At 40.5% G+C, this 14,889-nt stretch overlaps 2 protein-coding genes across 4 annotated transcripts in view; one reads left to right on the top strand and one right to left on the bottom strand.

Moving 5' to 3' along the window:
* rflnb (refilin B) overlaps positions 1-2,418 on the top strand; it is a 36,508-nt gene extending 34,090 nt beyond the window's left edge. For all 3 annotated transcript variants that reach the window (XM_063031216.1, XM_063031214.1, XM_063031215.1), the window contains exon 3: positions 17-2,418. In XM_063031216.1, coding sequence (XP_062887286.1) covers positions 17-326 — 310 coding nt within the window. In that variant the 3' untranslated portion in view covers positions 327-2,418. The remainder of the gene's footprint in view (positions 1-16) is intronic.
* Positions 2,419-2,572: 154 nt separating this feature from the next.
* Positions 2,573-14,889, bottom strand: part of liat1 (ligand of ATE1) — a 42,551-nt gene continuing 30,234 nt past the window's right edge. Inside the window, exon 4 of the mRNA XM_063031217.1 lies at positions 2,573-13,042. Within this exon, the coding sequence (XP_062887287.1) occupies positions 12,603-13,042 (440 nt within the window). The 3' untranslated portion in view covers positions 2,573-12,602. The remainder of the gene's footprint in view (positions 13,043-14,889) is intronic.

The raw sequence follows: 14,889 nt of genomic DNA, 5'->3' as shown, positions 1-14,889 counted from the left end.
TGTCTCTGTGCTTCAGGTACACCTCCTCCGTGAAGTATGACTCAGACCGGCATTACGTCAACAATGTGTTCCTGCAGCACACCTTGGGAGTTGGCTCCTGCAGCCAGACAGTCATCTGTGTTCCTGACTGCACGTGGCGGAACTACAAGACAGAGTTGAAGTTCGAGTTTCAGCACAAACCGCTGCGGTTCCTCAGCGCAGTCATCGTGTACCCCAAGTATGCAAAGACTGTCTACACCACCACTGTGGATTACAACTGCAGGAAGGCGACCAGGAGGTTTTTGTCCAGTGTGGAACTCGAAGTGACAGACTTCAGCAGCAGTTAAAATGGTGCTCCCCACTGACGTGTTTTCACCCAGAAATCCAGTTCAGCTCTCGACTGTCAAATTGCTTCTGAACTTGTTCAATACTGTGTTTCTTTACCCTTTGTGTCTTAGTCTCCTAATTATTTTTAATCACAAAAGTTTAGGATTTCCTTTAGAAATGTTAAGGCATATTATGTGTATTAGTTAGGAAACATAGTGCAAGAATGCATTTGATTTTTTTTTAGAATTCCTTTTAGTATGTTCAGACTAAAGATTGTCGGTGGGGCTGGAGGGTGGTTGCGTTGGAAGCTGTCGGCCACTAAGCCCAGGCTTCAGTCTGTGTGGGGATGGAGGTTCTCTTGATGCTCGATGTGAGATCCTTTTGGGGAATGGAGGATTCTGCTGCCAGACTTGGCTGCTGCGTCCAGCCCGTCGCCGAAATGGGCGGGTCGGGGAGTGGGGGGGGTGGGACCCCCAAAGGCACAACTCCAATAAAATTCCACTGCGCACGTTGGACGGCTTGCTGTGAAAGTAATTTGGCACAGTTAAAATTACTCTCGCATTTATTATGCAAGCAATTGTGTTTTGAAGAACTTGGCCAAATTACCATCCACTTTCGAGGGTTTGGTGAAAATAAACCTGAGGTTTGCAATACTCAGTTCGCACCATTGGGTTTTAATGTGAGCAGTAGGTTATCTTAACCTGATCCCTCGCATAAGTCTGTGATGAAAGTGTGTAACTAAATGGTGGCTGACGTTACTGCTCCAACCTGGATTGGAGAGTTCCATTAGGAGTTTAAGAGTGGGGCAGTTTCAAGTGTAATGGTACATGTTATTAACATTGCCCAGTGGAAGGTAATTTACTGTTTTGCAGTTTGTTGCTATTCATTCCTTGTAGAAATATCTCCAGGGTTTGTTGATGCATAGAGCACCATCTCCTGTTTCTAACCAAAATGGAAAACGTGTGTTGTTTTTAACCGACTACAGGGTTTGCTGTTCTGAGAAGAGAACAAGACAAAATGTAAGAGGCCTTTTTGGCAAGAGCCTGCCGCAATGTTATCTGACTGTTCCTTGAAAGCGGGAATCTTGTCTATATTTATTCACCCATCTAGCCCATTTGTACATAAGTGCTCTTTTCCCCAACCTGTCACCAGTTGCAACCTCCAGCACTTTTATTGGGGCTTTTCACCTTCTGAGTGTTTTGACTCAATGATATGTAAATATTGGAGAATGAACCAATTCCTATGACACTATGTAGCTCCGGTAATTTTTAAGAACGCTTCTTTTGTGTAATTGGTTGCTGAAACCCCAGTATTGAGGGTGTAATCCAATGGGAACTGGGATCTACTGACCGGACTCCGTTCACAACCAATCCAATACCGGGTGTAGTTAATGCAAAGCTGTGTTGTGGAGGAGATGTGAGATGGAGGGACTGAGGGGGAAGAATACTGATAGGTGGGTAGGAAAGATGGGTGCTTCTGAAACAGTTGCTGGCAGACCACTCAGTCTGTGGGGAGGAAAACAATGGCACTTGGGGTCGATGACCTTTCAGAATGTAGATGGTGAAAATACTATTTAAAATGCTGAGTGACTTAGTCAGATGTAGTGGAAGGTCTGAAGTAAGTAAGCCAAAGGGTTGTTGGTCTGGATTAGACTGTGTTGATGTCTTGATTCTGCAGCTCCTTTTCAAGACAATGATATTGCCATGAAGGGAAAAGGGAATTTGTCGCCAGCCATTTGTAACAGCAACATACTTCACAGCTAGCTGCTTTGATTGGGCTGGGGAAGGGTCGGGATGATTTATTTGGCCACTTTAAAGCATTCAAACACTTCAATGTACAGGAAGGGTTCCAGCGAAACAACTTCCCAATTGTTCGGAGATTTCATGCATGGCATTTAAAAAGACCAAAAAGGGAGGGGTGGGAGGTTCCGTAATGAAGCACTTGACTAAAATGTGACACAAATGTTTGCACAAAAATCCCAACTCAGCCCGAGCAGTTCTTTTAAAAAAACTGTACAGGTCTTGTGTACATATGTGTATAGCTGGCTCAATAAATATGGATTATTTTAATGTGTTTGCAAATGTGTCATTAATAAAGTTAATGTGCAAGATGGCATGCAACTATTGATTTGGTCTCTGCTTAAACCTCCAGGAGCAGTGGAGCACAGCTTAATGTTATCTCAAGCTAGCATTGAGAAGGGGAATTTAACCTAGTTGAAGAGCATGTGTTAAGATGCATATTAAGTGTAACCAACTGTGCGAGTGTTTCAAGTTTGCACGCACAGTTGACTTGACAAATGTGGTGTTGCATACTGGATATCTGTCTAGGCTTTCCAGCAGTGATTTAAGTGGGCGGCAGGGTGGGGTAGACACAATCCTGGCAGTTTTTGAAACGTGACACTTGCCCTGAAATAGTTCAGATAAGCTGCGAAGCAGACTGGCTCTACTTGATGCATGTTTAGTAACTGAAAATGATTAAAATCATTAGTCTTAAAAGGAAATGCCCGTTTGACTCCCAACCCGGTGGCACTGTAGCTAAGCATTTAGCATAGCACTGTTACAGCGCCAATGACTCGGCTACAATTCTGCCACTGTCTGTAAGGCGTTTGTATCTTCTCCCTGTTACTGCACGTTTTCCTCCAGGTGTTCCTTTCTCCAAAGATGTACAGGTTAGGATTAGTAAATTTTGGGCATGCCACGTTGGCACTGGAAGCATGCCGACAGAGCGTGCAGAGGCTGGCCCCAGCACATCTTTGGACTGCTGGTTGCTGATGCAAATGATGAATTTCATTTGTTTCAGTATCAAAATTGGGTATAATATCAGTGGCATATGTTGTGAGATTACGTGTTTTGTGGCAGCAGTACAGTGCAATACATAAAAAAGCTATAAATTGCAATGAGGTCTGTGTATATAAATATAACTAGTGCAAAAATAGTGAGATAGTGTTTGGGGTTGCTTCATTATCTGTTCAGAAATCTCTGCGTTGATGTACATTTTTTATAACATGATCAAATTAGCTTTTTGTCACACAAACATCAATGTTTATCTCATTATAAAAATCCAGTAGCAGCTTCCACATTAAAAATTGGCACTTGGAGTAAAACAGTTCAAGGTTTCAGCTTTCTGATCAGGTCCAAAGTCTGTGTGCAGAGTGATGGTCTGGAGTTGCAGTATATTGTCCCGGCAGAGTAAATAGGCTAGATAAATATCGTTAAGTGTTGAAACCCTGATTATATTATTTTTACAAAATAAAGGTCATGCCAGATGGGAATGTCTCATTTGGTTTAATGTGGTTTTTTTCCCCCCAAGAATGGTGAAATCTGGTTTAACTCTGCCACCAGTATCCCAAGTAATTATTGCTTTCGTCTGAGGTGTGTTCTGAAGAATGAAATATCATTTCACATGTGCCTATGGCAAACACTTCCCTGATCTGTGACAGTTGTATAAATGTCATCAGTATCTTTCAGCTTCTTTAGAACTCTCCTTAATGCACTAATATATAATTATCACTGCCATCCGTGTGTGTGTTCGTGTTCGTGTTCAATAGCAGTCCAGGCATAGTTCTCCTTCCTCCATGAATACTTCATTTCATCAGTCTACGGAATTCCGGCTTGGGATCCACACTGAAGAGGACCTGATACCAACCTGCAGCACTGTCCACTTAGTTTTCTCTATGGAATTGCATTGAGTGGCTGACAATGAGTTTAAGACCACGTGTCCATAGTTGTTGGCTGACTTATTGAAAGGCCCAGATGGAATGGATGCAGGGATGATGTTTCCTATAATGGGGAGTCCGACCAGAGGACACAGCCTGAGAGTAGAAGGAAGTCCCTTTAGGACAGAGATGTGGAGGAATTTATTTAGCCTGAGGGCAGTGAATCTGGAATTCTCTACCACCGACTGCTGTGGAGGCCAAGTCATTGGGTATATTTAAAGTGGAGGTTTAAAAGGTTCATGATTAGCAAGGGCCTTAAAGGTTATGGGGAGAAGGCAGGTGAGAGGGGTAATAAATCAGCCATGATGGAATGGCAGAGAAGACTCAGTGGGCTGAATGGCCTAATTCTCTGTCTTATGGTCAATGTTGGAGGGGAAATGAAAGGAGCCCCTTCTAAGGAAGGCAATCTCTGCACCTATTCAAGTGAACATACCATATGTTGAGGAGATCTGATGCAGTGCTGGTTTGATTGTGTGCAGAGCATGCAGGTGGAGAGTGGAAGAAGATAAAGTGAATGACATTATGTGCAAACATCAGTATTCTGAACATCGTGGGAAATTGGTTCTCGAGAGCGACTGTCTGATATGTCATATGATTTATTTACTTTTTAAATTTTATCTAGGGATAGAGCATGCAACCCATCTATTTAACCCAAGCCTAAAACAGGACAAGTTACAATGACCAATTAACCTGCTAATTGGTGTGTCTTTGGAGTGGGGGAGGAAGCCAGAGCATGTGGAAGAAACACACAGACACACACACGGAAAGAACGTAGAAACTTTCTTAGATTGAACTCCAAACTCCAACGCTCTGAGCTGTAATAGCATAGCGCTAACTGCTATGCTACCCTGGCACCACGATCATCAAAATACTTCACTTCTCAGTGCATGTGTTTCTTGGATTCTTAGTTCTTGAGAATTCTGTGGTCTGATGTGGATTAAAGTTTTAACTTTTTGCAGCACACCTTTGAAAAGGTTAAATTACAACACCTTTGTATTTAAAAAAAAACACTGGCTCACAAAGGCAGAATTTTGTATTTGATGGTTTCAATTTAATGTTGGCATTGAATTTCCACCACTTTTCATGCACTTTTACTGAAATGGGTGCCGAATTAGAACTTGAGTCTGCAGCACAATGGATATATCTTGATTTATACCCATTGATGCAGGCTGCAAAGTTCTCTGGATGGCTGTTTGTGGTGGCAGGGCTCGTTGAATCTTGTACAGCTTTAGCAGTCCCTAAGCATCGTGATGAATGATGGACTCACTAACTTTTTATTCTGAGGAGGCTGTTGAAAATCCCACATGCTCTTGGGACTCTGCCACATATGGGTTAAGTACTTGATGGGCCAAATGGATACTGTGAACAGAATCAGGTTTAATGTCACTGGCATATGTCATGAAATTTGTGGTTTTGCAGCAGCAGTACATGATAGTTAAAAGCTATAAATTACAATTAAAAGTATATATTAAAAGAAGAAAATTAATTAAGTAGTGCAAAAAGAGGGGGAAGGAGAACTGGGGTAGTGTTCATGGTTCGTTGTCTATTCAGAATCTGATGGCAGAAGGGAAGAAGCTGTAACTGAAATGTTAAGTGTATGCCTTTAGGGTCCTGTATCTCCTGACTGATGCCAGCAATGACAAGAGGGCATGTCTTGGGTGATGGGGGTCCTTAATGATGGATGCCACCACAAGGAGGTGTCACAGCTAAAGAGGATGCTGCCCTTCAGCTCCAGCGACCTGGGCTTAATCCCGACCTCAAGTGTTGTCTATGTGGAGTTGTGTGGGCTTTGTCCAGTTTATTTCCGGGTCCCAATCACATGTGAGCCCATTGGTCACTCAATTGCTCCTAATATGTATGTAGCTGAGTGGGAGAATCTGGAGAGAGTTGATGGGAATACATTGGAATAAATGGGTGCGTTATGACTGGTCTTAACAGGGGCTAAGTGACTCCAACTCTTCCTGATAGCTACGATGTAGTGCACCTTTCTTTCCACTGGGTTTCCATTATGTCAGTAAAGAATGTTCTTGTGCTTTCTGTATGCTTCACTGTTTTTTAATCAGTCATGGGCCAGGGATTCTGTGGAGTTGAAAACGTTGTATTACTTCCCCATAGGAGTCCTTGAGAATATCTTTTGAAGCATTTCTAGTACTTTTTGTCACACAAAAAAACTTGAGTGGGTTGCTTGCTTTGGGAGTATAGTGTCAGGTGTGCCAATGAGGTGTTCTGTGCTTCACAGCTAATAGTATAATAGTTACTAACACAATGGGTGTGAATGCAGATGACACCTTTCACCAGGTTTTGATGTACATGTGACAATAAACTTGAATCTTGGTAAGTGTAACACTATTACAGCACTAGTGACTCACCACTGTCTCTGAGGAGTTGGTATGTTTCCCGTGACTGTAAAGGTTTCCCCTGGGTGTACTAGATTCCTCCCACTTTCCAAAGACTTGCAGGTTGGTAGGTTAATTGGTCACATGGGCATTGTTCCCTCTGCACATTAAATAGTTAAATTAACTCAGTGCAACATAAAAGTAGTGATGTGGTGTTCATGGATTCAACATCCATTCAGAGGAGAAGAAGCTGTTGCTGAACGCGTGCATGTCTCTGTGTCTTCAGGTTCCTGTACCACCTGTTACACAGAGATTTGGATCATATTTTCACAGCGCCCCCCCCCCCCCCAAACATAACCCTGTACTTTTTGCTCAGTCTATGTAGTCCCCATCTCTGAAGATGGATCAGGAACAGAGTGTTGGTTTTGAGCTTCAAATGCTCCCCTTTCCCAAAGGCCAAAAGCTGCTGGTGCAGTGGTGGTGGTACATTTTTAAAAAAAAATCACATTTGCCTTTGCTGAGAAGCGAATCCTGAGATATGGAAAGAGGTTTTCATTTTCCCTAAATATTGTGGCCTTTATTGTCAGGAAGTCATGTTGCACCATAAGACAGGTTAGTAGGGGATTTCATTTAAAATAAATAGTTCAAGACCCATTCACACTACGCAGAAATAATGGATCTTGATGACTGAGGGTTGGGGTGACATTGAACTGACTACTGCTTACATCATTCATGTACATGAGGAGTAAAAATCTTTATGTTATGTCTCTGGAATGTGCAAATTATAGTAATTTGTAATAAATTGTATGTACAGTAAGATATACAACAGAACAGTCAATATAGCTAAGAAATACAATTGATCAGTGTGAATTGATCAGCTGATGGCCTGGTGGAAGAAGCTGTCCCGGAGCCTGTTGGTCCTGGCTTTTATGCTGTGCTACCGTTTCCCAGATGGTAGCAGCTGGGGCAGTTTGTGGTTGGGGTGACTCGGGTCCCCAATGAACCTTCGGGCCCTTTTTACACACCTGTCATTATAAATGCCATGAATGGTGGGAAGTTCACATCCACAGATGTGCTGAGCTGTCCACACCACTCTCTGCAGAGTCCAGGGTACAGTTCCCACACCAGGCAGTGATGCAAGAATGCTCAGTCAGAATGCTCTCAATCGTGCCCCTGTAGAAAATCCTTGGGATCTGAGGACTCATGTCGAACTACTTCAACTGTGTGTTGAAAGAGGGGCTGTTGTGCTTTTTTCACCGGAGCCAGTATGTACAGACCAAGCGAGGTCCTTGGTGATGTGTATACCAAGGAACTTAAAGCTCTGTTCACCCTCTCAACCCCAGATCCTTTGACGTCAATAGGGTTGAGAATGTCTCCATTCCTCCTGTATCCACAACCAGCTCCTTTGTTTTTGATACTGATTCTGGAACTGACAGGTTGAACTTTTCTAGCTGAGTGGAGCTAAATTTAAGATGAAAGGGCTAACAAGTAAACCGTGCTGACTAATGGAACTGAGCAAGAAAATTTAAAAAAAACAGGAAATGGATACTGTTGGAGGATTGGAACATTTATTATTTTGGTTGCATGTAATTCTCTTTTCTGTGGTTTTACAAGGCCCCTCACACCTTCTTCTTGAACTAGCCCTGGTGCAACATTTTCATTCTGCACATCATCCCAGGAGTCCTTGTAGTAAACTAGGCTGCTAATTTTGTGCCTTGGTGTACAGTTACACCACCATGCAAAACCTTCCACTCAGCCAGATTAATTTACCACAAGTACATTTAGCAGCAAAAAAAAAAGCCATAATTTTTGGGTGGAAAATAACTTTATTCAATCAATATTTTCTCAGCTTGAAGCTCTGCATACGGCAGGATAGTGTTAACACCGAGTCCCTAAGGAATGATATACAAGCCATTATGAAGCTGAAGCAAACATTTTTTTCTTTCTATGAACTAAAGTCTAGAAGACACTAATAGAAGGGTTCAAAAATATAAGGGTCATCTTCAATCAAAATTTCGAGGAATGACTTGTGCCATCTGTGCAGAAGCAGGTAGTTTTCATCGACTGGAATAGTTTACTACAGAGTAAATGTTTCCAATTTTGTGGGCGACCAACCAATCTCCAAGTTGGTGCTCTTGACACTGATCAATAATTCTGCCCAGGACAGTGGCTTTGTGATTTGCATTACTTGATTGATTCCAGAAACATGATCCTAAGACAATTGTTCCAACCTCATCACAGTAAATAAAAGCTTCAATTAAATATCTCTGGCAACCAGGAACCCACTGTCAACATCCCAAGAACATCCTTGCACAGTCTACTGCCTTTGTGACTTCATGAACAGGAATGTGACTGTCTTTTACAGCTCCCTCCAGTGCAAGTTCTACTACCGTTCCTAGTCCCTCCCTTGTCCTTTGAATGAACAAATAAAAATACAATGTTTTGGGGTTGAGAAGCCTTCAGCCTGAAGCGTTAGCTTAGTTTCTTTTCGAACTGGGTGTTTGCAGCTTTTTCTGTTTTTACTTCGCATTTCCAGTAACTACATTTTTTTTGTTTTATGATCCTTGCTAGGTATTCAATTGTCGGGGTTTAATTCTGGGTGTTGTGCATCTATATTCTAATTTCGGGTGGCATTTGTGATAATTATCAATATATGAATAGTACTGATTTTTATAATAAAAAGTGATTTATGAACTTATATGCTTTTTGATTTTTTTTTAAAAGAAGCCTACAAAATGAACATTCAAAAATCTGTAATTTAAGGGACTGGACTTTCTACAAGGTGATGTGTTTTGTAATGTAATTTGCTTGTGTTGGCCGAACAAAAGGAAATGAGGGGTGAATTTCAAATGCATTTTGACCCAGCTTGCAAACTATTGTTCAGATCTGGCTCTGGACACTTTAGCTCGAGTTTCCACTGAGATAGCTTGCAGGGCTTTGGAGGCGCTTAAAGTTTAATGCTGCTTTTTGTTTTGTTTCCATGTTGCTAATAGATTTAAAAACAATAAATTTTCTGGAGAAACTGACTCCTGTGCATCAATGTAACTAGAAACTGATTTTGGGGGGGGGGAAGCATTGGACGAGCCAATGCTCAATTCAAAATCACAGACTTCTCACGGGTTCTGGACAAGGTATTGATTTCAAATCCTTTTTGTTACTCCATCTATAAAACCTGAATATGGAATATTTTTATTACAAGATTACTTTACCTCCCCACTTACACTGGAAGGTTGTTTTGGTGATTAGTTTATACAGAAAGTCAAGCCAAAAAAAGCTAATTTAAAACTAGTGCAGTGATGCGTAAGAATTACACCTGGATTTCCAGTTGGCCAACTTGAACCTTAGAATTCCAGTTTATTTTTCTAATCCAACAGAGATTAACTATAGGTAATAGTGTATTTGAGGTTTATAAGACATTCATTAGAACAGATGTTCCCAACCTCTTTAATGCCATGGACCCCTACCATTAACCAAGTGGTCCAGGTTAGTAACACCTGCATTTGCGTATCCAGTGTCCTCAGTTAAACTAATCTTTCCTTTCTTCAATTTAAAAAAAAATTGGTCAGAGTTTTGGTTCTAGCAAGAAGTTAAATTGGATACTACAATGTTTTAACACAAATGTACATGCATAAAGTGTACACTATTCATTTTATGAACAGAGTAAATGGTGAGGCAACCTGATTCTAGGTTTCCAACAATCACTTTAGCTGTTAATGAGAATGCATAACTAGCCCTAGGCAATTTGTCAGTAGTGGGTAAAGTGGAAAAGCTGTAACAGCTGTATTAAATAGCAGCCACTGAGATGTCTAATTTGAATACAGGTGCTTGCTGATCCAGTCTGACTAGCTCCAGGAGCTGATGATTTATTATTCACCAGGAACAGCAGAGTGATTGGAAACAACTTCAGATGATTGTACAATCAGGTCATTTAAATACAGAAATTCATACATGATTGTGTCATTACTGTCAAGGCATTACTTTACTGTTCAACCCTAATTGCCTAGAGTTGGTGCTGATTTGGAATGCAATATTACAGTCTATGTGGAGAAGGTATTCTTACTGTGCTGATGGGTAGGTAGCTGCAGGCTTTTGACCCAGTGACAGTGAAGGAACTGGGACTATGCTTGCAAATTGGCATGGTGTGTCTATTAGAAGGGATTTCTTGGGTGGTGGCAGTGCTCCACAAGCCTGCGAACATTTTCCCATCAGGAATTTATTTTACTTATTTATTGTGGAATAAGCCCTTTCTGCCCTTTGAGCCACCCCACCCAGCAATCCCTCTATTTATTCAAGCCTAATCATAGGACAATTTATAAAGACCAATTAACCTACCACCTGGTACATCTTTGTCTGTGGGAGGAAACCCACACAGTCATGGGCAGAATGTACAAACTCCTTACAGGCAGCAGTGGAAATTGAACACAGGTTGCCTGTACTGTAAATCATCATGCTAACCAGTATGCTACCATGCCACCTTCAGAATATAGGCCAGGAGCTTGTGAGATGCCTTTGAAAGAACCTTGGTGAGTTGTGACAGAGCATCTTGTTGAGGAAATCCACTGCAGAATGATGTGCTGGTTCAGGAGGACATGAATGTTTAAATTGGAGGTTGGAAAGCAAATACAGTGTGCTGCCTTGTCTGAGAAGGTGCTGATTGGGCCATTGCCAATATAAATTCCTTTGTTAATAGCATGTTTGTTTTATCTTTGTGTGTAATCTTTAGAGACCATGGCAATGCTATAATGCTTGATCTGTAGTTACATAGTTCAGTTATCACAAATTAAGTGCTTGATAGCCAAACAAATATTAATTTAGAATTTAAAAAAATAGTCCAAGTCAGAACTTGTGAAGTAAGGAAGAGTTGATCTTTTATATCCACTGTCTTTCATGAGAATCTTCCCTCCCTTCCACAAGGAAAGATCATTGGTCTGAAACATTCTGATTCTCCGAACACAGCTTGGCCTGTGGAGTATGTCACACATTTTGCCTTTTTGCACATTTTGGTCTTTGGGGACTTGGGTTTTGCTAACAGTTGTACATATCAGAAGTTGTTAGCAACTTGTAAAAATAACCTGGATGAGGTATTTCTGTGCATGCAATACACTTGCATTGATTTTGGATTTGTAATTTTGAAATACACAAAAATAGCAAATAAAAAAATGAGGTTTATAAATTACTATCTTAATAAAATTTAAAATGACTTTTTAAAATTTATACATTATCTTAGTACCCATCACCCTTCAACTCTGAGTTGGTTTGTTGAAATGTTTTGGTGTAAATTTAGTTAACTTGCATTATTAGAAAGGACTGGATGTGCCATTTAGAAGGAGAATCATGCTAGACATAGGCCATAGCTTGGGGGTGGGGTGGGGTGACGGAGTAGCCAGAAATGGTTTTATTACATGGTTTCTCACCTGAATGGAGTAATTACTTAATCATCCGTTTGATCACCTTATTTGAGAGAAACTGCAGAACTGGTCTAGTCTCTTATAAGTCACTAAACCTTGGGGCTCCTGCAAGAGCATAGACGTGGGATGCAGAAGTCTTTGATTGATGATCTTACGACCCACACGTTCAAATTAGTTGATACTGTGCCTGCCGGTGAAAGGATCCTTAACTTTACTGGATGAACATGAGAAGATGGGGGCTTTACTCCACCTTAAAATCAGATTATCACCATTTCATAACATCTCTCACTAAAGAACAAGACTAAGGCACGAGAAAGTGTTTGGTGTCCTGGGTTATCAATTACAGACATCTGTTCAAACAGCTCAAGTTTGATTTGGTCTGAATTTACAGGAGGGAGAAGAAAGCCATTAGACTGCACTGGTTAAAGCACCAACTATTTTACCATTTGTGCTCATAATAATTAATGAAACTAGGAAGGCCCCTTTAGAAGCAGGGATCTTATTTTTTCCAAAAATAGAAACTCAGATTGAGTCATTTTCCTTAATTTTAAAAAAATCTTAAGCACTGTAATACTCTAATCCTATCTTGATTGTTTCAATCTTAAAGTGCATACCAGTTTCTAAACCTGAAAATGAAATGCAAAACAAGATGCTACCCCACCAACTTCAATTTTGGTTGATTCTATTTAGGATATTTCTCGGACATTTGCAGACACCATCAAACATCAAGGTGATTTTAAACACAATTTACATTATGTGTGTAGCTTTCCAACTATGATAGAATGTCTGTAGTTGGAGGATTAGTTCCTTTGCGTACACTTCAATACATTTTGTACTTCAGGCACTTTGCCCCATAAAATAAGAGTTTGCGTGATCTTTTGAGGCTAGTTGCTGGTAGATTTCACTGCTGATGACGTATGGATTCTCCTTCGGACAACGAGTTTCAGAGAGGTTCTTTCGGCACAACTGGATCTCCTTGCGCATGCTGTTCTGGGCTGCCAGGTACCTCAACTGCCGATTTAGTTTGTAAAGCTTGATCCTCTCCTCTTCTGCCACAGGGTCATCAAGAACTCCATCCCACCGCAGAGATTCGTTCACAGAGGTAGCAAGTTGGTCGATGGAGGATGCTTCAGTGTGATCTCCGTTATCTCCATTAGATTTAACACTGTTTTCCATGTGGTCTGGACATGACTTGCTATCGCCTTGACTGGATGATGTTTCAATGCTTGGAGGTGCTGTAGGAGTATGGAGTTCGCTGCTTTTCCCACGTTTATGAACTAGAGAGACAAGAAGTGTTAGCTGGATGCACTGAATCAGAATCAGGTTTAACATCACTGACGTATTTGGTGAAATTTGTTGTTTTGTGGCAGCAGTACAGTGTAATACATAAAACATACTAAAAATTACAATAAATATATTTTAAAAAGTACTGCAAAAAGAGAGCAAAAATAGTAAGGTAATCTTCATGGGTTGGTTCATTGCCTGTTCAGAAATATGATGGTGGAAGGGAAGAAGCTGTTTCCAAAGTGTTGACTGTGTGTCTTTGGTCTCCTGTACCTCCTCTGATTGCAGTAATAAGAAGAAAGCATATCCTGCATGATAGGGATGCTTAATGATGGATGTTGCCTTTCTGAGACATCGAATGAAAAAAGCAGTGTTTCAGGAGTTTGATTTATCAGGTAGATTGCTGGAAACAAGCTCAGTACATAGTAATAAGGAAACACTAACATAATTTAAGGTGAAGACTTACATCAAAAGGATAAGGCTATTATAATCTCTGCACTTTTTAAAGATTGGATCTGGATAAATTGATGTAGGTGAATTTTATTTGCTGACATTTTAAAATTAAGATTTGGGTTCTACTCTGAATATCAATGTAAAATAAATAAAATCAGGAAATGGGCATGCAGAGTAGCTGGGTGAATTTGCACACACTATTGTACAACTGTTTACAATATTGTAATTACCAAAATCAGCAAACAAAAGCTTGAAACACACACGCCACCAGGCTCAAAGACAAATATCCTGCTATTATAAGGCTCCTGAATAGATTTCTAGCACAACAAGAATGAACTCTTGATATTTCTATCTACCTTGTCATGGTCCTTGGCACCTTATTTGTCTACCTGCACTGCATTTCCTTTGTAACTACACCACCATATTCTGCATTCTGTTACTGCTTTTCTTTTTGTAGTACCTCGGCGTATTTATGTTTGATAAGATTGTGTAGAATCTACACCTATTTTATTTCATGGACCAATACCATCAAGCAAGAGGTCCACGGACCCCAGGTTGGGGACTCCTGATGTAGATGGTACAGTTTTATTACTGTTTCTCAGTATATATGGCAATATTAATTACCAATATGAGACTGATCTTGCATGTACATGTCATTTTAACTTCTATTATTTCCTTGATGTCTCAAGTTCATGCAAAGTCTTTGCATCTACATCCTTACGGAAGAAGTAAACAACCAACCTGGTTTAATTCCTACCTAACACTCTTCTGAATTTCTTAAGATGTTTGTGGATGGTAAATACTCTTCTTATGGATGGCTGGGTGTAATCTTAGATTGCATTAAACACAGGCACTGTCATACACTAAAGATTTTTATCTGAGATATCAGATACATCTTAAAAATATCTGCACCATCTGCAGATACCCAGGAATAGTTACGACTATTTAAGTAATCAGGGCTGTTCCGTTACAGTTTCTAATATTAGACTGCCATCTACTGGCTGAATTGCAATATTGCCTCCTTGTAAAGGTGGTGCTACTCTTATCATTATTTATAAGCACAATTTGAGCGAGGAAGTTTTGCTCTAAAATGGATGAACTCTTCAGGGATTGGGAGGGGGTGCTGTCAATGGTTCCATTTAATATCAGAGAATGTACACAATATACAAACTGAAATTCTCACTCTCCGCAGACATCCTCCAAACAGAAGAAAACCCTCAAAGAATGAATGGCAGAAAAAACATAAGAACCCCAAAGCCCCCTGCAGTGCACACAACAATGAGCAAAAATCTTGCTAAAACAGTCATTAAAGTTCATATGTACATACCTTGTCATTATCCTTCTTCTGTAGAACCCTGTACAGAGCCTGGGGCAAGTAAGTTATCAC

This window comes from Mobula hypostoma, chromosome 23, assembly GCF_963921235.1.
Source record: "Mobula hypostoma chromosome 23, sMobHyp1.1, whole genome shotgun sequence".
Classification (NCBI taxonomy): Eukaryota; Metazoa; Chordata; class Chondrichthyes; order Myliobatiformes; family Myliobatidae; genus Mobula; species Mobula hypostoma.
Note: the sequence above shows the minus strand (reverse complement) of the source record. Positions and strands in the feature narration are given on the sequence as shown.